Source organism: Jaculus jaculus, chromosome 11, assembly GCF_020740685.1.
Source record: "Jaculus jaculus isolate mJacJac1 chromosome 11, mJacJac1.mat.Y.cur, whole genome shotgun sequence".
In the NCBI taxonomy this organism is placed as follows: Eukaryota; Metazoa; Chordata; class Mammalia; order Rodentia; family Dipodidae; genus Jaculus; species Jaculus jaculus.
The window spans coordinates 112,783,476-112,803,419 of NC_059112.1; the positions used below are offsets into that span (position 1 = coordinate 112,783,476).

The following is a 19,944-nucleotide window of genomic DNA, read 5'->3' on the forward strand; positions in this document are numbered from 1 at the left end:
TAGTGGTTCAGATTCTTGCTTGCCTGCGAAGAATAAGGACCCAGGTTCAGTTCCCCAGTGCCCATGCACAACAGATGCGGTGGTGCATGTGTCTAGAGTTTGCAGTGGCTAGATGCCCTAGCACCCCCATTCTCTTTCCCTCTTTGCCTCTTTTATCTCTCGCTCTCAAATAAATAAATAAAAGATTTAAAAATATTTTTTTAAAAGTGGGGCTGGAAAGATGGCTCAGTGGTTAAAGATACTTCCTTACAATTGCAAAGCATCTGACCCAGGTTCAGTTCCCAAGCCAACCATGTAAAGGCATTCATTTGCAGCAGTATGAGGCCCTGGAGTAAACATAAACACACCTGCAAATAAATAAAATTAGAGAACAAAACAGGGGCTGGAGAGATGGCTTAGTGGTTAAGAGCATTTCCTATGTAAACATGACTCACATAAACAGTTGAACATGGCCATACCCATTTGTAACCCTAGTCCCATAAGGGAACAGATCTGAGATTCAACACAACCAGATGCCTGATACTCTGCTCCAGACACCACAGGTGAGCACACCCTGGTGTAAGCAAGCACTTCACATGGGCACTGTAGCAGTTACCTTCTCAGTGCTGAGACAAAGCACCTAACCAGAAGCAGCTTATGGGAGGAAATTGTTTTCACTTACAGTTTTAAGAAGGGTTTTTTTTTTCTTTTTTCTTTTTTCTTTTTTTTTTTTTATTGACAACATCCATAATTGTAGACAATAACCCATTGGTAATTCCCTGTCTCCCCCCCACACTTTCCCCTTTGAAATTCCACATCCCATCATATCCCCTACCCTTCTCAGTCAGTCTTTTTTTTTTTTAAATTTTTGTTCATTTTTATTTATTTATTTGAGAGTGACAGAGAGAGAGAATGAGAATGAAGGGGCATGCCAAGGCTTCCAGCCACTGCAAATGAACTCCAGACACGTACACCCTCTTGTGCATCTGGCTAACATGGGTCCTGGGGAATTGAGCCTTGAACTGGGGTCCTTAGGCCTCACAGGCAAGCGCTCAACCAATAAGCCATCTCTCCAGCCCAATCAGTCTCTCTTTTATTTTGATGTTATGATCTTTTCTTCCTATTATGATGGTCTTATGTAAGTAATGTCAGGCACTGTAAGGTCATGGATATCCAGGCAGTTTTGTATCTGGAGGGGCACTTTGTAAGGAGTCCTACCCTTCCTTTTGCTCTTACATTCTTTCCTTCACTTCTTCCACAATGGACCCTAACTAAGCCTTGGAAGGTGTGATTGAGATATTGCAGTGCTGAGGAGCACTCCTCTGTCACTTCTTTTCAGCACCATGGTGCTTTCTGAGTCATGCCAAGGTCACTGCCATCTGAAAAGAGAAGGTTCTCTTGCCAAAAGTGAGAGTAGCATTAATATATGGGTATGAACATTAAGGGAAGTGCTTACCAGGCAGTTTGGTGAGCATAGTATACACATTTAGACAGACACCAGCAGACATCACACCCCTACGGCTCATGTTTACCCCTGTTGTAAGTTTCCAGTATCAGGGATGTATTCCCTTCCATGGAGCGTGCCTCCAGTCCAGTTAGAGAGCGGTTAGTTTCCCCCATAACAGACATGCACCCACTGACTCATTTGGCCTAGGTGGCCAAATTTTAGGCTTGCAGTGTCCACTTTTGAGTATCTCCACTGGTGAATTCTTTCTCTCCTACTGAACTATATGCAGCGTAGCTTTTTCCAGCTTCCTGTCAGCTGGTCTACAGGGAGGAGGTTTTCAGCTTAGCTCCTGTAGGATTTCCCAAGGAGAAATTTGTTGTGTTTTTACAAGGTAGGGTCTTACTCTAGCCCAGGCTAATATAGAACTTATTCTGTAGTCCCAGGATAGCCTCAAACTCATGACGATCCTCCTATCTCTGCCTCACAAATGTTGGAATCAAAGGCTTGAGCCACCACACCCCGCATCAAGAAGAAGTTTTATCATGGCAGAGAAATGCATAGTACAAGCAGACAGCTGGAACATCACATCTCCTGTCACTTAATAGGGAGGAAACAACAAGAAACAGTGAGCTCACTATGAACACCCAGTGGACCCAGTGGACAGGATTAAATAAACCTCAAGATCTGCCCCCAGTGACACACCTCCTCCAGCAGGCTCTAGCAACTGGGGCTTGAGTATAGGGTTAATCCCAAATATATGAGGCTATGGTTTTTTTGTTTGTTGGTCTTTTTTTTTTTTTTTTTTTTGAGAGAGAGAGAGAGAGAGAGAGCGCATGTGCGCACAGGGCATGGGGGCACATGCTTTTAATCCCAACACTCAGGAGGCAGAGGTAGGAGGATTTCCATGAGTTCAATGCCACTCAGATTACATAGTGAATTTCAGGTCAGCCTGGACTAGAGCAAGACCCTACCTTGAAAAACAAGAAAAGAAGAAAGAGAACTGGTGCGCCAGGGCCTCATCCACCACATCAAACTTGTGCCACTTAGTGGGCATGCATGACCTTGCACTTGCCTCACTTTAATGCATCTAGCTTATGTGGGATCTGGAGAGTTGAACATGGGTCCTTAGGCTTTGGAGGCAAGCGCACCTTAATCACTAAGCCATCTCTCTAGCCCTATGGGGGAATTTTTGTATTCATACTGCCATAAACACATACACATTAATACACCGCCCTCCACACACACACAAGCAAACAAAACCATTCTGTAATTGGAATTGGAGAGTAGCTCACTGGTAGAGTGCTTACCTAGTGGTATGAAGTCCTGGGTTCCATCATCAGCACCCAAAATAAATATATCATATTATTGAATTCTCTTTCTTTTTCAAGGCAGGGTTTCTCTCTAGCAGAGGCTGACATGAAATTTACTGTGTAGTCTCAGGCTGGCTTCAAACACAGAGTAATCTTCCTACCTCAGCCTGTTGAATGCTGAGATTAAAGGCAGTGTGTCACCACACCTGGCCATATAATTAAATTCTTACATATGCTGAAGTATTAGATTGGATCTGAAGCCAAGGTGATCCTGTTATTTTACAACTTTGCTTCTTCCTGACTTAGCAATGATGGCATCAAAACCTGAGGCATTTGCAGTCCACACATTGTAACTGTTGTCAAAGTCTCCAGGCCCTATGGGCAGGTGAGATGTGTGCCAGATGTGTCCCCTCTGTCCTCCCCTTGGTTTTGTTGCTGCATACAAACCTGCATCCACACTGTTGCAGTCCAGTTCGCATTGCTGGTAGAAATCACCCAACCAAGAGCAGCTGTGGGAAAAAGAGATTTATTTTGGCTTACGGGCTCTGGGGGAAGCTCCACGATGGCAGGGGAAAACGATGGCATGAGCAGAGGGTGGACATCACCCCCTGGCCAACAGAAGGTGGACCACAGCAACAGGAGGGTGTGCCAAACATTAGCATGGGGAAACTGGCTGTAAAGCCCGTAAGCCCACCCCCAATAATACACTCCCTCCAGGAGGCATTAATTCACAAATATCCATCAGCTGGGAACCTAGCATTCAGAACACCTAAGTTTATGGGGGACACCTGAATCAAACCACCACACACCCCAGCACCTACAGCTCTAGTATAAACTGACCATAATTGCATTTAGTTTATTTTTTTTATTTTTTTTTTAATTTTTCGAGGTAGGGTCTCACTCTGGTCCAGGCTGACCTGGAATTAACTATGTAGTCTCAGAGTGGCCTCAAACTCACGGTGGTCCTCCTATGCCTCCCAAGTGCTGGGATTAAAGGTGTGTGCCACCACGCCCGACTCACATTTAGATACTTTTAAAAAATATTCTATTTTTATTTATTTGACAGCGAGAGAGAAAATGGGCATGCTAGGGCCTCTAGCCACTGCAAACAAACTCCAGATGCATGTGACCCTTGTGCATCTGGCTAACATGGGTCCTGGGGAATTGAACCTGGGTCCTTTGGCTTTGCAGCCAAATGCCTTAACCGCTAAGCCATCCCCCCAGCCCTTTTGTTTTCAAAGTAGGGTTTCACTCTAGCCCAGGCTGACCTGGAATTCACTATGTCATCTCAGGGTGGCCTCAAACTCACGGTGATCCTCCTACCTCTGCCTCCCTAGTGCTGGGGTTAAAGGCCTGTGCCACCACACCCAGCTTGATTTTTTTTTTTGTTTGTTTATTTGTTTTTGTTTTGTTTTTCGAGGTAGGGTCTCACTCTAGCCCAGGCTGACCTGGAGTTTCAGGGTGGCCTCGAACTCACAGCAATCCTCCTACCTCTGCCTTCTTAGTGCTAGGATTAAGGGCATGCACACCACGCCCAGCTTTTGATTTGTTTTTTTGAGGTAGGATTTTGCTCTAGCCTAGGCTGACATGGAATTCACTATATAGTCTTAGGCTGGCTTCAAACTTAAAATATTCCTGTCTCAGCCTCCTGTGTTCTGGCCTTATATGTGTGGACAACTACACCGAGCACAGTGAGATACTTTTGGATTTATTATGAATATGTTACTCAACTTTTACAAATTCAAAATACTGAAGTAGCTGAGCGTGTTAGAACATGCCTTTAAATCCCAGCCCTTAGGAGGCAGAGGTAGGAGGGTCGCTATGAATTCGAGGAGACTACATATTGAATTCCACACTGGCCTGGGCTAAAACAAGACCCTGCCTTGAAAAACCAAAAACATAATTAAAATAAAATAGGACCCAGCAACCTTTGGTTGACATACCACAAGGTCAGTCCTCATTGTTCTTATAGTGATGCCCCGTTCCCACAGGAGGAAGAAGGAGAGGATGGCGACTTGCCTTCTGGCCCCCTGGGAACTAGTCACAAGCTGCCTTCTGCCCCAGCCTGGCATCACTTCCCACCCCGCTATGTGGACATGAGTTGCACCGGGCTGCGGGATGCCCATGAGGAGAATCCTGAGAGCATTCTAGACGAGCATGTACAACGGGTCATGAGGACACCTGGCTGCCAGTCACCTGGGCCAGGCCACCGCTCCCCTGACAGTGGTCACATGGCCAAGACAGCAGTTTTGGGGGGTACAGCAGGACATGGGAAGCATGTGCCCAAGTCAGGATTGAAGCTGGATGTGGCTGGCCTGCACCACCATAGGCATGTCCACCACCATGTTCACCATAGCACAGGTCGGCCCAAGGAGCAAACGGAGGCTGAAGCTGCCCGCAGGGTCCAGAGCAGCTTCTCCTGGGGCTCTGAGCCCCACAGCCACACCAAGCCTCGCGGCTATTCAGAGAGCACAGGCGCCACCCCTAATGCTGGGGACTTGGCCTTTGGGTGAGTCTTTTCCCAACCCTGCCATATGGTTCCAGTGTGTCCTTTTGCCTAAGCTGTGAGGCCATGTCCCTATGGTCTCCTTAACCTCCCATAAAGAACATAGGACACTGGGGGAGGAGCTAGGCAGGGAGTCTCACTTGACTGGGTGAAGAGGGCTGGCTACAAGTTTATTTTAGGCTTGGGCTGTGCGCAGCATGGCATTCCCACTGTTTTAAAACAAAACAAACCCTGAACAGCCAACCTTTGCAGACATGGCTGCTATGAAGCATAGGCCCTCCTGTTGGGCTTCAGGTTTAGGAGGAAGTGAGGAAGGCCAGAGTGACCCCAGGTTTTGCTATCATAGTGGTAAGGCTGGAGCACCCTCCAAAAGAAGCACCAAGAAGGCTGACTCTGGGAAGAATGCCAATGCTGAGGTGCCAGGTGCCACTGAGGATGTGGAAAAGAACCAGAAGATCATGCAGTGGATCATTGAGGGCGAGAAAGAGATCAGCAGGCACCGGAAGGCTGGCCATGGGTGAGTACACTTCCTAGAGCAACTGGCCACCTGTCCCCCTGCTGCCAGCACCCTTGCTCGTAGGTTATTTCTGGCTTCTCGGTCAGATACCTCCATGTGAAAGTCCCTGTTACTTGTGTATTTATGTAATCAGGTCTTAGGAGAGCCCTCTGTCTTTTACACCTCCTTTTCCCAGCCCTAAAGCTAGAGGCTGCTCAGCTCCAATACACTTTCTCTCTGCATCACCTCACCTGTCTTTTCCCATGTACCTCATGTGTCTGCATACTTTCCTGGTGCCACAGGAGAGGTGCCATATGTGTGGTCAGAGTCAAGTCCATTTCTTCAGTCCTAGCTGCACTCTCCTGCTTTGAGGTCTACACCCAGTTCCTACCCTCTACATACTTGGTGAGAGTGTCTGGGAGGCTTTCTGACTGTAAAGTAGGGGAGAGTGAAGAAGGCAGCAGAGATCCCGTATCTAACCGTGTTCTTTTTATGAATAAAGCCTGTCTCTAGACCTGCCAGGGGCTCCTTTTAAGCTCCTCAAACCACTAAGTAACCCAGACTGGTCTTAGACTCAGTATCTTCCTGCCTCAGTCCCTTGAGTGCTAGGATTACAGGTATACCACCACTCCCTCTACATTGATTTGTACATTTTTTAAAATTTTTATTAGCATTTTCCATGATTATAAAAAAAATCCCATGTTAATTCCCTCCCTTCCCCCCCCCACTTTCCCCTTTGAAATTCCATTCTCCATCATATTACTTCTCCATCACAATCATTGTACTTACATATATACAATATCAACCTATTAAGTACCCTCCTCCAATTTGTGCATTTTTTTAACCATTAAAAAAAATTAGCCAGTTGTGGTGGTACACACCTTTAATCCCAGCACTTGGGAGGCAAGGTAGGAAGATTACCGTGAGTTCGAGGCCACCCAGAGACTATGTAGTAAATTCCAGGTCAGCCTGAGCTGAGTGAGACCCTACCTCAAAAAAAAGGAAGCCAAGCAGGGTAGCACATGCCTTTAATCCCAACACTTGGGAGGCAGAGGTAGGAAGATCGCTGAGATGACATAGTGAATTCCAGGTCATCCTGAGCTAGTGCAAGACCCTAGTTCAAAAAAAATGAAAGTAAAAGTAAAGGATAAGCTGGACATGGTGGCACAAACCATTAGTTACAGCACTTGGGAAGCTGAAATAGGAGGATTGGCATGAGTTCAAAGCCAGCCAGGAACTACCAGGTGAGTTCCAGATCAGCCTGAGCTAGAGTGAAACCCTGCCTCATAAACAAAACAAAAAGTTCCAAACAAAAAGGGAAGGGTATTGGGAATGTAGCTCAGTGGCAGAGCATTTGTCTTGTGTGTGATGCAATGCCTGGTTTAATTCCCATTAACACACACACACACACACACACACACGTTTGTTTTGTTTGTTTGTTTGGTGAGGTAGGGTCTCACTCTAGCCCAGGGTGGCCTGCAAGTCATAATGATCCACCTACCTCTGCTGGGATTAAAGGCATGCACCACCACGCCTGGCCAAAAGTTTTTTGGTTTTTTTTGTTTGTTTGTTTGTTTGTTTTTCCTTGTTTATTTTTCTTTAAAAAGATAAGGAAGGAGGGAGAGAGAGAGAGATTGGGTATGCCAGGGCCTCCAGCCAGCAAAGAAACTCCAGATGCATGTGCCACCTTATGCATCTGGCTTATGTGGGTCCTGGGAAATTGAACCTGGGTCCTTTGGCTTTGTAAGCAAGTGCCTTAACTGCGAAGCTATCTCTCCAGCCCAAAAGTTTGCTAGAAGGGAAAAAGAACATATGTGTGGAGTATGAGGAGGCCATGTGGCTTCTGTGGTTGGGTGTGGGCACACTTAGTTGCTCCTTTTGCTTCGGCAAATACTTGCTCTTTCTCTCTCAGGTCTTCGGGGACAAGGAAGCAGCAGATCCATGAGAGCTCTAGGCCCTTGTCCATTGAGCGTCCTGGAGCCGTACATCCCTGGGTCAGCGCTCAGCTCCGGAACTCTGTCCAACCTTCTCATCTCTTCATCCAAGACCCCACAATGCCACCCAACCCGGCCCCCAACCCCTTGACCCAACTGGAGGAGGCCCGTAGGCGTCTGGAGGAGGAGGAAAAGAGAGCCAATAAGCTGCCCTCCAAGCAGAGGTAGGACTACATGACATGGCGTGACCTCACTGTGGGCCTAAGACCCAAGGTCCACACAGAGGGCCTATAGGGGAAGATGATCATGCTAGGCTCCACCTCTACCTGAGAACCACTGAGGTGGTCCTTTGAGACAGGGCTGAGAAACAAATGTTCTCACTGGGTAAATATAAATGTTCTTTCTTAGGGAAAGAAGGGGTTCTCTACACTATGCATGGGTCCTGTGGGGAGTCTGAGGGTTCTATAGCAGTGCTGGGACAGCCAGACACATGATCAAATAACCAACAAATGCTGGGCATATCTTTGGTGACAGCCACAGTGGGGACAATGGACTCGGAAGCTCTGTAATCAACAGCCTCCAGAGCATCAGACCTGCTGCCATCAGTTTAGTAAGCCTGTTCTGTCCCTCGGGGAAGTATGCTCGGCACGCACTACAAGAATACTTCTCTTTGGGGGCAGCATTCTCACAGGCCAGAATATGGCTTCTCTGATTCTTCATCATGTCCTTCAGATTAGTTGCTTGGACCTTCTGTCTTATTGGAATTTCCAAATCGATAATGGTCACTGTGAGGGCCTGGTATCTCCATTTCTTAGCAGCCCCTGGACCATGGTCACTCAGGCTGCTGTTTTCCTTACAAGCTAGTGGCTCTTCTGATCCTGATTGGGTCATGTAGATCTGGTCTGTACTGACTCCCCAGGGTCCTTGCTGACTAAAGGGGCTGCAGCTTGGAACTGGCAGGCAGTGAGGTGTCGGTCTGTGTGAGTATGGCGCTGCAGCTGCCCTTGGAAACCTGTGTATATCCTGTAGTTAACCGAAGGTCTTCAGGGACCCATACCAGGCTCTGCGTCTTCACCAGCTTTGAGACCAGAATGGGTTACAGCCACAAGAGATCACTTTGCCACCAACAGTCCACCTTGTGTTCTGCCTACTCCGTGCAAGAAATGTTCTTCCTGACGCTGAGGCACTACATAGGTCTGCCAAGGGCCCCAGGCAGTGGAGCAAGGCATCATGTGGGGCCTGCTGGGGCAGAGGCTCTCAGTGGTCTGTGCAAGTTACTCTTTGGGGGGCCTGATTTTCTCAGGACAGGGTACTCGGCAGGAGTTCTCTTGTTTCTGGCCAGTGGTAACAGCTAAGCCCCTAGAACAACGCTGGGCTATATACTTTGGGGTGTGACCCTCCTGTAACATCTCACTTGGTAGCTCTTACATCTCCATGTGTGAAGAAACTTGAGATGCCGAGTCTGTCTGTTCAGGAGGGTTAGAACTTTTAGGGAGCAAGTATAGATTCATAGGCAGGCAGGGTTTCTAGCCCAGGCCTTGACAGACCCTCCCAGGTGGGTCAGAGTGGCAGCCTAGGTCTGGGATCCATTTGTAAAGGCTCTGTTGGTCAGAGGGCCCAGGACAGACCTCAGTCATAACAACAAGGAGTCCCCAAGGTATATAGCTGTTGCTATTGTCCATATTGTCCTCAGGATTCTCATGCCAGAGACCCTCACAGAAAAAGCTGCACCCCTGAGAGGTGCCCACACAGATTTGCTGCAGAACCCTCAGCCTAGAGAACTCCCAGCCATAGGTGAATAGGGGGTTTCTAGCACCCAGATTAGCAGTTGTCCAGAGTGTCTTCCGGGGAATCCAGATAGTAAAGCAGGGCCCTACACTGAGTGACATTGCCCCCACTTCTAGACATCTGTGACAGGACAGGGTCTCAGGTACCACCAAAGCCCATCTCCGTGAGTGGGAGTCCTCAAAGGGTGGGTCTTGCAGCTCACCTGCCTGTGCCTGCCATCTGTAGCACTGGCTACACCCCGTCCCCTTTGACGTGGGTTGTTCCCTAGGTATGTGCAGGCGGTCATGCAGCGGGGACGCACCTGTGTCAGACCAGCGTGCGCGCCGGTGCTGAGTGTGGTACCAGCCGTGTCGGACTTGGAACTCTCCGAGACAGAGTACGTGCGCCCTAAGGGTCCTCCTGGTTCTTCCTATCTGGCCCATGCCAAGTCCTGAGGTGGAGCGGCTGTTCTGTTAGATTTTGGCACTGAGCCAGGAGGGGCAGGGCTGAACAAGGCTCTGATGTGGCTTTGTTCCCCCCCTCTGTCTCCATCAGAGGACTCCCTGCCCATCCAGTGTGGGTCCAAGCAGGCACCACAACCTGCCTTTGGCCGGGTCTCTGCCCACCTGTGCTTCGAAGCCAAGCCCAGAGACTTGCAGAACTGCCATCATTTTGTAGGGTCAGGGCCACAAGTCACAGGCCCCGAAATGGCTCTGTGGGCTTGAGATACATTAACTCTTATGGATCACCCCAAGAAGGGACTTGAGGATGGGGTCCCCTAAAGCCTCGGGCCTTCCTGCTGACCCAGCCCAAATTCCATCACACCCGAACCATGAGTTCCAGGTGTTGTGTGCTCAGAGTTTCTACGCATGGCCCTCTATGAGTTCTGGAGGTTTCTACGCATGGCCCTCTATGAGTTCTGGAGAAGCAGGGCCTTCATAAGCCCAGCCCCCAGTTGGCTCCAAAGACCCATTGCCAGGGGGGGTCCCAGAAAGCAGGTCCCCGGAAGTTGGTTTATAAATGGATAGTTTCACTGTTGAGGTGGCCCAGTCATCTTGGGCAAAAAGAGAAAAGCACCCACATGGCCTTCCTGTGTGAGTTCTGGAAGCTTCTGGGGTGTTCAAAGGATGAAGAACCATATAGGACGCTGCCTGTCATACAAAGCAGCTGCATCCTGTGCAGGAGCTGGGCAGGAGTCAGCTCTGGAGGTCAGCCAGCCTAGTCCAGGGGGTACTTCCCTTCCAGATCTGCAGCTGTGGTTGAAGGGTCCCTGTCCTTCAGACATGGAAGCTCTGGAGAGGTTGGATCATTCAAAGATCTCTCCGCCACTGGAGATGGAACTGTGATCCACAGGCCTGGCCTGTCATGAAAATTTGTGCCCCACTTCACAACCTTGTGGGGAGTGTTGCCCAGCAACCAGATCAGTGGCCCAGTGGGGGGTGGCAGAGCTCTTTTCTCAGTGAACGGTTCACACAGGACTGGATGCCAGGGCCATGTGGGTGTGTAACAGGGCTTGTGGATAACACATTGCTGAGTGATGTGCCAACACTGGGCTGCCCTGTCCTCTGCTGGCAGGTGGGGCCTGATATGTGACTTTGGTCGGAGCCCACTGCTCACCATTCTGTCTCTGCCCCAGGACAAAATCACAGCGGAAGGGAGGTGGCGGGAGTGTCCCACCATGTGACAGCATCGTTGTGGCCTACTACTTCTGTGGGGAGCCCATACCCTACCGAACTCTGGTGAGGGGCCGTGCAGTTACCCTGGGCCAGTTCAAGGAGCTGCTAACCAAGAAGGGGAGCTACAGGTGAGACAAGGGCTTGCAAGCCACTGGGTTTGCTGTCCAAGATGGTATAAAAGGAGACAGTTTCCTCTCCCGTCAGCCCATCTCAGCACTGCCCTCTGCTACATACTGGGCACATGGAGAGTGAGTGGTATCAGTGCCCCACCTTAAAGCTGGGAAAACAGGCACAGCTAGACTGACCTCAGCTCCAGCTTCTTGGAGCTAGTCTTCTGTGCCACATCTGCCCCAGTCCTGTGGCTTCCATAAGAGGGTGATAGACATGTAAGAGACCCAAGAGCCAGCCTGCTAGAGCCTGTCCTTAGGGTCAGCCCAGACAGCTAGCAGGACCAGGTCTCATGGTCTCTGTGTGCTTTTCCTGAATTGAGAGCCCATCAGCAATCCCCATAACTATACCTGCCCACCCCTCCTTTGTCGTGCCCCAAAGTACAGGGCAATTGTTTATTTATTGAGGCAGGGTCTCACTCTAGCCCAGACTGTCCTTGAACTCAGAATGTTATAGGCTGCCTTCAAACTCGGTGATCCTCCTACCTCAGCCGCCTGAGTGCTGGGAGCCACCATACCTGGTTTCCTAGTTTTTGTAGGTTTTTTGTTTGGTTTGGTTTTCAAGGTAGGGCCTCACTGTAGCCTAGGTTGGCCTGGAATTCACTATATAGTCTTGGGGTGGCCTTGAACATGGCAAGCCTCCTGCCTCTGCCTCCCTAGTACAGGTATTAAAGGCATGCTCCACCACACCAAACTGGTTTTTTAGTTTTGTAGAAATTCCCACCAGACTATGAGCTAAGCCCACCTTTTGGTTACTGCATACTGGAGTCCAGGCAGAGCCCAGCAGCAAGCCTGGGGAGGTAATACACTGGAAGGTGATGGGACCCCTGGGGATACAGGATTGGCATTCCTCCTCTGGAGTGAACTGTGCTCACTGATTCTACGGTTGTCCCCAGATACTACTTCAAGAAAGTGAGTGACGAGTTTGACTGCGGAGTAGTGTTTGAGGAAGTGCGAGAGGACGATGCCATCCTTCCTGTGTTTGAGGAGAAGATCATCGGCAAAGTGGAGAAGGTGGACTGAGCAGTGGGTGCCATGCCCAACTTGCACCATCTTGTGCTCAGGATCCTGCTGTATGGGGACAGCCCAGGACTTTGTCACATGCTTTTTCTGGGAAAGGCCCATGTGTCCTACTATACCTCCATCCCTGTGGGTCTGGTGGAAACACAGGCTTTTCTGTCTCTTTTGAAGAAGGAGCCATGCCCATTCTCCCCCTGGCCCCAGGAGCAATTCCAGGAGCTGCTTCATGACTCCCAGCAGCCCCTGCCACTAAATGCAGGCTAACCCAAGGACACTACACTACACCCTGGGCTTGAATCTGTCCACTCCTCCCTCTGGGACACGCCCATCTGCTGTACCTCATTGGATCCAGCCCCAGGAGCCAGGGGACCCTGTAGGGCCTCTGTAAATTGTACATGTCACCGAGTGCCTTCAACACAGATGTCTCTTGCCTCCCACTGTGTGAACCCAGTGGCCGAGAGCCTCAGGCCCCTTTGCCTGTCTCCAGCTAGCAGCACAGCAGGGCAGGTCAGGTCCCTTCTTTCTAAGGGCCCATGTAAATATGTACATTTCTCAGGCCAGGGCCAGCAGGGGGCTGCCCCGAGTCCATTTTTCATGTGATGATCTGTACAATTATCTTTTCAAAGGTACTTGGATAATAATGAAATAAAACAGTTTTTGAACCTACTTGGTCATGGAGTACATTGACTGGCCCTGGGGAAGGGGAGAGGGGCTGGGCATCCTAAGTATTGGCATGTTCTCTGTTCCTTCCCACATGGCAGATGGGTCCCAGTTGAGCCACAAACCCACCTGGGGGGTAGGTGTTGAGTTCAGGAAACTGAAATTGGGCCAGAGGCAAGAGCCAGGACCAGGCTAGGCAAATCCAGCCTGCTCAGGAATCACACAACATTCTGGGACAACATCTTTATTCACAGTGTGCAGCTCCACCAATCCCTGGCCTTGAGGTGACAGGGTGCTACAACTCCTCCTTTGGGCCAGTGGTGGAATTGACCTGTGCCTCCTAGAAACAATCACAGAAGCCCAATTCAGCCCTGCCCTCAGCCCACCTTGCCAGGAGAAGACCTTCAGAGTTAGTGTGCTGAGTGGGACACCCACCGGGGCCGAGGCTGTGGGCTCTTGCGGCTCTTCTTTGGGCAGCTCTCCCCCACTGTCTAGGAATTTGGAGAAGGTTTCCAAGTCTCTGGTGCTTTTGTATTCAATCACCTGAGGAGGAAAGGAAAAACCTGAGGGCTCGCTCCATCTTCAGCTTATTCTCCAGCCACAGTCTCAGCCCAGCACCAGCTGGCTTTGAAGGAGACCTAGGTCCTCCCAGGCCATCTCCTCACCTTCCTGTGAGGCCCTGCAGGGAAGAACTTCAGGGTAGGGTAGCCATGAATAGTGAAGGCCTCCAGCTCATTGGCTGTGGCATCCAGCTCAGCAATGACAATGTCCTCACGATCTTGATACTTCTCAGCCAGCGCCTCCCAGGCTGGGGCCATCTCCTTGCAGTGGCTACACCAAGGAGCATCTGGAGGGGATGTGTCAGGTTTGCCTAGCTGGACCTCCCCCAGCCAGCCACTTTCCCCCTCCCTCCTCAGCACTTACAGAACTTCACAAACACATTCTTGGTTTCATCAAAAGCCACCTGCTCAAAATTCTTGCCCACAAGAGTCTTGACTGGCCGCTGGTCCCAGTCTGAGGGCACCTCCTGGCTCAGGAGATAGGGCTGGGGAGCAGGTAAGTCTTCACTGAGGGCCCTTCAGGGATAACCAGGAACCTCATACCACTGCTCCCACCTCCCTTCACCCTGTGGGGACAAGAGCCTCAGACCTTGACTTTAGCTTGGAGGACTTCATGGCAGAAAGTAGCCACAGAAGCTGAAGTGATGGGTGCCTCGCTGATGGGTGCATACTTCTTGGTGGTCTCAACATTGACTAGACGTATGGTAGGGGCCTCCTCGGCCTTGAGGCCAAAGTACTGGAGCACATGGCTATTGTTGGCAGCCACATCCACCACCACAAACAGCACCTGCCAACAGGGAGTCCTTGCTGGTGTCACCCTCGGCCCTGCCATCCCTCCCTCCTAGCCCTCCAGTACAGTACCTGCCCCCGGAATGGGGGAGCTGCCTCCCTGAAGCCTGCCACCAGCTCCCTGTGTTGAGCCAGTGTCTGGTTCACAAACAGCAGCAGGTGATTGAGGATCCTAGCAGCGAAGATCTTGGGGGATGTCTGTAGAGCGGGGAATGTAGAACTGCTGTGGGGCTTCTACCCTAGGTCTTGCCAGCCCAAGCGCCCCACCACCCCAACCCCACACCACCTGCAGCTTCACTTGCCTGGCTGTTGAACTCCGTCACCAGGTGCATGCTGTGTGTGATGAGGAAGCGGGAAAGGTCCCTGAGGTCCAGGCCAAGCTCCTCATCTACTGGGAAGTCAGCCCGCCCCTCGTCGAACTGGACATCCAAGAGGGTCAGTGGGCACCAGAACCCTAACCCCAACTCCAGCCCTTGCTCAGCCCCAACCAACCTTCTTGAAAAGGACTACAGTGTCCTTGGTGAGCCCAAACTTTTGAAAGAGCTGTGGCTGGTCTGTGAGGCCAAAGGTCATGTCCAGGGCATCTCTGGCTAGGGCTAGGAAGGTGGCCACGTCCTCATCCTGCAGGTCCTACAAGTCCAGTCCTGTGAGTCTGTCTGGTGGGTAATCCCAGCACTGCTCCCCCAGCCTGCTCTCACTCCTCCAAGCTTACCTGAAAGAAGCCAATGACCACCACATCTCTAGTGTCCATCAAGGCCTGGGCACTTTCCTTGTCCTCCAGATGTATGGCGCTAGGCCCCACCCGTCGCCTCAGCCACTCAGCAATGCCTTCAGCCTTCTGGGGCCCTGCAGAGAGGCTCCTCAGCCAGGCCTGGCTCCTGCCCCATCCCCAGGCCACTCCCACTCCCACACCACAGTACTCCCCCAGGCAACACCTCCTCCACACCTGTGTACTCCTCTGGGTGTGTGCGATTCCCATCCTTGAAAAACTTGAGCGTGGGGTACCCTTCCACACTGAACTCTTTGACCAGCTCTGGCTCAGCAGGTCCATCCACCTTGGCCAGTGTGACCCTGGCTGACTCGCTTGCTAGCAGAGCAGCCGCCTTGCTGTACTCGGGAGCCAATGCCTTGCAGTGGCCACACCATGGGGCATCTGGAGGATGAGGTGGTGAGTGTGTGGGTCCTCCACAGCTCCAACCCCAGCCCTGTCCCACCAGGTCCAACAGAGAAAATGTGTTCCTTTCATGCCTTCCTTAAGAGTCCTACCCTGGGCCTTGGTCACAACCACTTCTGGGTGCTGAACCCCAGAGATTAAGGTGCACAGGCATGGTGAGGATTGTGGGAGTTTGAAAATCCTACTCCTGGGCTCCAGGCCATATGTGGCTGCCTGCTGAGGCCTGTCAGCTACTAATGGCTTCAACATTTGTAAAGGGCTGTGAGAAACTACAGAAGCATATGCTACAGGGACCTGTGTGGGCTACTCAGCCTGGATACTGCACCACCACGGAAGGAACAGTAGTGCCCGTGAAAGTAGTGGTATCAGTATGTGCCATAGCCAGTCTCCTGCACTACCACCACCCCTCCCCACTCAGGCTATACCACCCCCAGACTCAGCTCAGCCTTGGGGCTCCTTATCCAAGTGGTAAGGGTTTGAGCCCCTAGGTTGGCCCTATAGTTCCAGGCCCAAGCACTCACAGAACTCCACCATCAGGGCTGGGTGCTCTCTCAGGGCCAGGCTCAAGGTACGGTGGCTCAGGACCAAGACCCCATCCTCCTTGGGGATTTCCTCCCCAGAGAGCTCCTCTGAAAGATCCTCAGGCCCTTTTCCCAGTCCCTGTGGGCCTATGGCCCCCAGCAGGAGCAGCACAAACAGGAGCTGATTGTCCATGGCGGTGCTGGGCCCTGAAGACTGGGGCAGATAAGCGGACAGTGGACCAAGCAACAACCGCCACGTGGCACCTGGCTGGGTCTCAGGGAAGATAACACCTGAGAGGTCCCCCGCCCCAGAGGGGAGGGCTGAGGCAGAAAGAGGCGACACAAGGGCAGCGAGACAGGGTGACGTTTAATGGAGCTGTTTAGGGCACCAGGCAGGAGGCAGGACAGAGAGAGGGTGTAGGACATCTAGTTACCGACTTGGGAGCAGGGGAATGCTTATGATATTTGTGCCACTGACAGGTGGGGACGTGGGGTTCAGTCCTTCCAGTCCTGACAGATGTGGAGGCACCACTCCCAGGACAGATGTTCCATCCTGTCGTCATCCGTGACAAGGGACCTGACCACATAGGGGCCACGCACCAATGAGCCCCTCGGCGCCTCCTCCACTGGAGTCACGAACTCATACTCCTGGGCCCTGGGGCCATAGCTGCCCACCATGTAGACAGCCTTATCCACTGTGGAAGGGGGCGATATATCAAAAGCCATTCTCCACCCACCCCTGGCCCAGGCTGCCCTCCACACCACCTTACCACGAAGGCCTCTCCAGAAGGTATGATGCAGACACTTGAGGCCACTGACGATCTCCTTGTTGACCTGGGGGACAAAAGGTGTTAAGGGCTTCCTTGGAAAGGGTGGGCCATGGCTGACCTTCACTGCAGCTGCCCTCACCTTGAAAGTGATCTTCACCTTGTATTCAATGCCCTCCTTCAGGACAAATACCTGGTTTTTCAGCGCAGACAGGTCTCCTGTTAAGGGAAATGGCACGTGTGTTCAGAACTCCCTGATGGGCAGGACCCTGCCCAGAAGTTCCCATATGGGAAGTGATGCCCATGAGATCTGTGGCAATGTGCCTAAAGACCTGGAATGGGACACAGGTCCTAAGAAGTCTCCACTCCAAAAATGAGACTGTATTCTGTGAAGGTGGTTACCTGTCAGATCCATAGTGATGGGCCCTGGAGCCTGCTCAGACATCAACGTCAGCCTAGTCACCTGCACGTTGGGCAGGCTGGGGTCTGAGGAGAAAGAGTGTACAGGAGGTGCTCTCTTGGCCCCGCCCTCTCCCCCCTTCTTGTAACCCTTCATACCCAGGCCTCAGACCATACCCATGAGGGGTGGCAGGGGCCCCAGTAGTGCCTGCTTGTACTTGGTCAGGCTTGAATCCTCAGGGTCCAGCTCCCAGATTGCCAGCATGCTCTTCTTCCCAGGGGCCTGGTACTCTGGCACAGCTTCATCCAGCGCCTCATCCAGCGGAGTTGGCCCCCCTTCCTTGTCAGCCAAGAGGACTGGAAGTTGGGGAAGGTGTGTGAGCAGCCACCACTTGCTGACACTGACATTTCAGTGCTAAACTAGGTCCCTCATGCTCACCAGCTGTGTCTCCCAATGCCCCCAGGGATTAACGAAGCTGGGGTGGGGGAGCTTGACAGGGTGGTTGTGGGCTCTGAAAACACAACAGACACCAGGCCCCAGGGGCCCTTGAGCTCATCGCCTTCAGGAGGAGCCCTGGTAACTAGAAGAGACTCTCAAGAGACCCTGTAGACCCCAAGTGGGGAACAGGCCAAAAGGCTGGGAGCTACCGCTGAAGAGTGGTCCTGTAGGGGTTTCCCAGCTCTGTACTCTTCCTATAATGCTCTACAGCCCTCCCATGGTGCCCTAAACTAGGGGTCTCCAGAATCCCTTGGGTGTCTTGAGGCAGGGTCTCCCTGGGCTCTTGCCCACTGCCCTGCAGCCTCAGGATTGCCACTCACCACCGGAAGGAGCCCCTGCCCCACCTAAGGGAGAGGCCCTTGCCTCCCGATTCCGCACACGCTCCTGGCTCCCTTCCCATAAGGGTCTCCGGAATGAAGTACCTACCCCCAGACAGAACCATGCCGGGACCCGCTCTGCGAGGTCCCCAGGCACCCCTGAAGTTGCCGCAGGGAAAGACCCCCGCCCGCGCCGCCCCCTGCTGCCCCCCACCCCCCGCGCACGTGGCCGCCGCCTGGCCCTGCCGCTCACCTCGGGCGCACAGCGCCAGTCGGAGCAGCTCCAGCAGCTGCGCCCCCAGTTCACACGCGTCCAGGCCCAGCATGGTGGCCGCGGCCCGCCGCGGAGCCGCCGCCCGCTCGGCTCAGCCCCGGCGCGACTGCGGTGAGCTCATCCCGGCCGGGAGCGCCCCCCGCGCCCAGCGCCGCGCCCGCGCCGCGCGCCCCCAGCCGCTCCGCGGACCCCGCAGAGACGCGCGTGTCGCCCGCACGGCGCCGGCACCAGGTTGTCCCCGCCGCGCCCCACGCCCGGATGCGTCGCCAGGGACCCAGGGCAGCCCCACCCCCAACTCTGGATGTCCCCCGGGAGTCGGGGTGAGGCTGGGAGCGCCTAGTGGAGCAGGTGCTCCGCCCCTACGTCCCCAGGCTCTCATCAGCAGGCGGAACAGGCCACACCTGGGGCCCAGCAGCAGCCCTCCACCTGCCCCTTCCTGCTTGTCTAGGACAAGGGGATACCTATGGCCATCCAGCTTGAGCCAAGCCACACCCTTGAGGCTCAGCCGGGGGCCACCCACGCATTGAGGTGTAGGTTGGGCATCACAAACATAAGGATATCTCAGTGTTTATTTATTGATATTACACTGAATGTACCTACTTGGACCCAGACAATTCCCTGGACCCCTAAAAAAAGGAATGCAAGAGACTTCTTGTTCTTGACGCTCAAAAGAAACCTGGGGATGAGGGTGGGGTGTTGGTCAGTCAAGGTAGGTGATGAGTGAGCTAGGAACAATAGGACCAATCAAAGGCTTGGATGTGAGTAAGGAAGGACAATAGGCCCAGTCAAAGGCTTGGGTGAGTAATGAAATCATGCAAAGTGCAAAGCACGAGTTGGAGGCCCCGCTATGTTAGGCACCCTTGTGACTGCTCCATTGCAAGGGACACAGGAATCAGACCCACCGTTGTCTGTTTGAACAGGAGACCAAGCCATCAGTGCTAAGACACTGGCTGGAATCTTCAATGCTTACCATCTCTCCAAAGTATCCTCCTATAAGAAGACCCAGGACACCCTAGAGACCCACTCCTGCTTCCTCTGTCCAGCAGGGAGCAGAATGTTAGACACTGGGTACTTGACTTCAGACTAGGGACAGCTCCAGCTGCTAGGGGCCTGCAACCTCCATGGGTACCTACTCTGAATTCAAAGGGTGGAAGGGGGGAGAGATAGAAGGAGAGATGGGGGAAGGGGGAGAGAGAGAGAAAGAACAATAAAGAAAACTCTGGGGCATAAGGGAGATTTACCAGGTCTAGGAAGGCAGGGCCTCCTTCTGGACCCCTGCTCCATCCAGTGGGAATGATGGATTCAAATGCCATGTTGGAGCTTTCTTTCTTTCTTTCTTTCTCTTCTTCTTCTCCCCCCCCCCCAAGATAGGGTCTCACTTTAATCCAGGCTGACCTGGAACTCACTCTGTAGTTCCAGGCTGGACTTGAAATCACAACAATCCTCCTACTTCTGCTTCCAGGGTGCTGGGATTAAAGGTGTGCCCTGCGCCACCATGTCTGACTCATCTTGGAGGTTTCTTGCCTGAAAACAAGCTCCTTGTATTGGGACCCTAGCACTCTGAGTAGGTAGGGGAAGAAGGGTGCTGTATCCCCAAGAAAGGAGCAATAACCCATTTATGCCTCTTAATGGGTCAGTGATCCTGTCTGAAAGGACCTACATCACACCAACATATGCACCAC

At 52.2% G+C, this 19,944-nt stretch overlaps 3 protein-coding genes across 5 annotated transcripts in view; 1 reads left to right on the plus strand and 2 right to left on the minus strand.

Moving 5' to 3' along the window:
* The window catches only part of Axin1 (axin 1), a 73,605-nt gene extending 60,637 nt beyond the window's left edge, over positions 1–12,968 (plus strand). The window contains exons 6-11 of one of the 2 annotated variants that reach the window (XM_045161782.1): positions 4,728–5,245; positions 5,589–5,759; positions 7,651–7,896; positions 9,729–9,836; positions 11,076–11,243; positions 12,179–12,968. In XM_045161782.1, the coding sequence (XP_045017717.1) occupies positions 4,728–5,245; positions 5,589–5,759; positions 7,651–7,896; positions 9,729–9,836; positions 11,076–11,243; positions 12,179–12,305 (1,338 nt within the window). In that variant the 3' untranslated portion in view covers positions 12,306–12,968. The remainder of the gene's footprint in view (positions 1–4,727; positions 5,246–5,588; positions 5,760–7,650; positions 7,897–9,728; positions 9,837–11,075; positions 11,244–12,178) is intronic. The other variant, XM_045161783.1, reaches the window with a different exon arrangement.
* Positions 12,969–13,111: 143 nt separating this feature from the next.
* On the minus strand, positions 13,112–16,206 carry Pdia2 (protein disulfide isomerase family A member 2). Its single transcript, XM_045161315.1, has 11 exons — positions 16,007–16,206; positions 15,258–15,464; positions 15,024–15,157; positions 14,804–14,941; positions 14,614–14,730; positions 14,384–14,509; positions 14,112–14,309; positions 13,887–14,007; positions 13,628–13,809; positions 13,349–13,505; positions 13,112–13,119 (listed from the first exon to the last, which is right to left on the minus strand). The coding sequence occupies exons 1-11, from the start codon at positions 16,197–16,199 to the stop codon at positions 13,112–13,114; spliced, it is 1,581 nt and encodes a 526-aa protein (XP_045017250.1). The 5' UTR covers positions 16,200–16,206.
* Positions 16,207–16,355: 149 nt separating this feature from the next.
* Arhgdig (Rho GDP dissociation inhibitor gamma) lies at positions 16,356–18,364 on the minus strand. 2 transcript variants are annotated; one of them, XM_004652113.2, is made up of 6 exons: positions 18,242–18,364; positions 17,350–17,529; positions 17,176–17,259; positions 16,916–16,992; positions 16,777–16,840; positions 16,356–16,701 (listed from the first exon to the last, which is right to left on the minus strand). In XM_004652113.2, the coding sequence occupies exons 1-6, from the start codon at positions 18,312–18,314 to the stop codon at positions 16,502–16,504; spliced, it is 678 nt and encodes a 225-aa protein (XP_004652170.1). In that variant the 5' UTR covers positions 18,315–18,364; the 3' UTR covers positions 16,356–16,501. The 2 variants fall into 2 exon arrangements, with proteins under 2 accessions (XP_004652170.1, XP_045017161.1); XM_045161226.1 differs by lacking the exon at positions 18,242–18,364 and having other exon boundaries at positions 17,391–17,510.
* Positions 18,365–19,944: the final 1,580 nt, after the last annotated feature.

What these genes read in the sequence shown, in the direction of transcription:
- Pdia2 (XM_045161315.1), bottom strand. Translation starts at nt 16,199, where the DNA reads ATGGACAATCAGCTCCTGTTTGTGCTGCTCCTGCTGGGGGCCATAGGC. An exon ending in ACACCCAGAGGAGTACACAG is followed by an intron (nt 15,158 to 15,257) that starts GTGTGGAGGAGG and finishes GCCTCTCTGCAG; the next exon opens with GGCCCCAGAAGGCTGAAGGC. An exon ending in TCCTCCAAGCTAAAGTCAAG is followed by an intron (nt 14,008 to 14,111) that starts GTCTGAGGCTCT and finishes CCTGCTCCCCAG; the next exon opens with CCCTATCTCCTGAGCCAGGA.
- Arhgdig (XM_004652113.2), bottom strand. Translation starts at nt 18,314, where the DNA reads ATGCTGGGCCTGGACGCGTGTGAACTGGGGGCGCAGCTGCTGGAGCTG. An exon ending in ACTGGCGCTGTGCGCCCGAG is followed by an intron (nt 17,530 to 18,241) that starts GTGAGCGGCAGG and finishes CCCAACTTCCAG; the next exon opens with TCCTCTTGGCTGACAAGGAA. An exon ending in CTTCTGGAGAGGCCTTCGTG is followed by an intron (nt 16,702 to 16,776) that starts GTAAGGTGGTGT and finishes CCCCTTCCACAG; the next exon opens with TGGATAAGGCTGTCTACATG.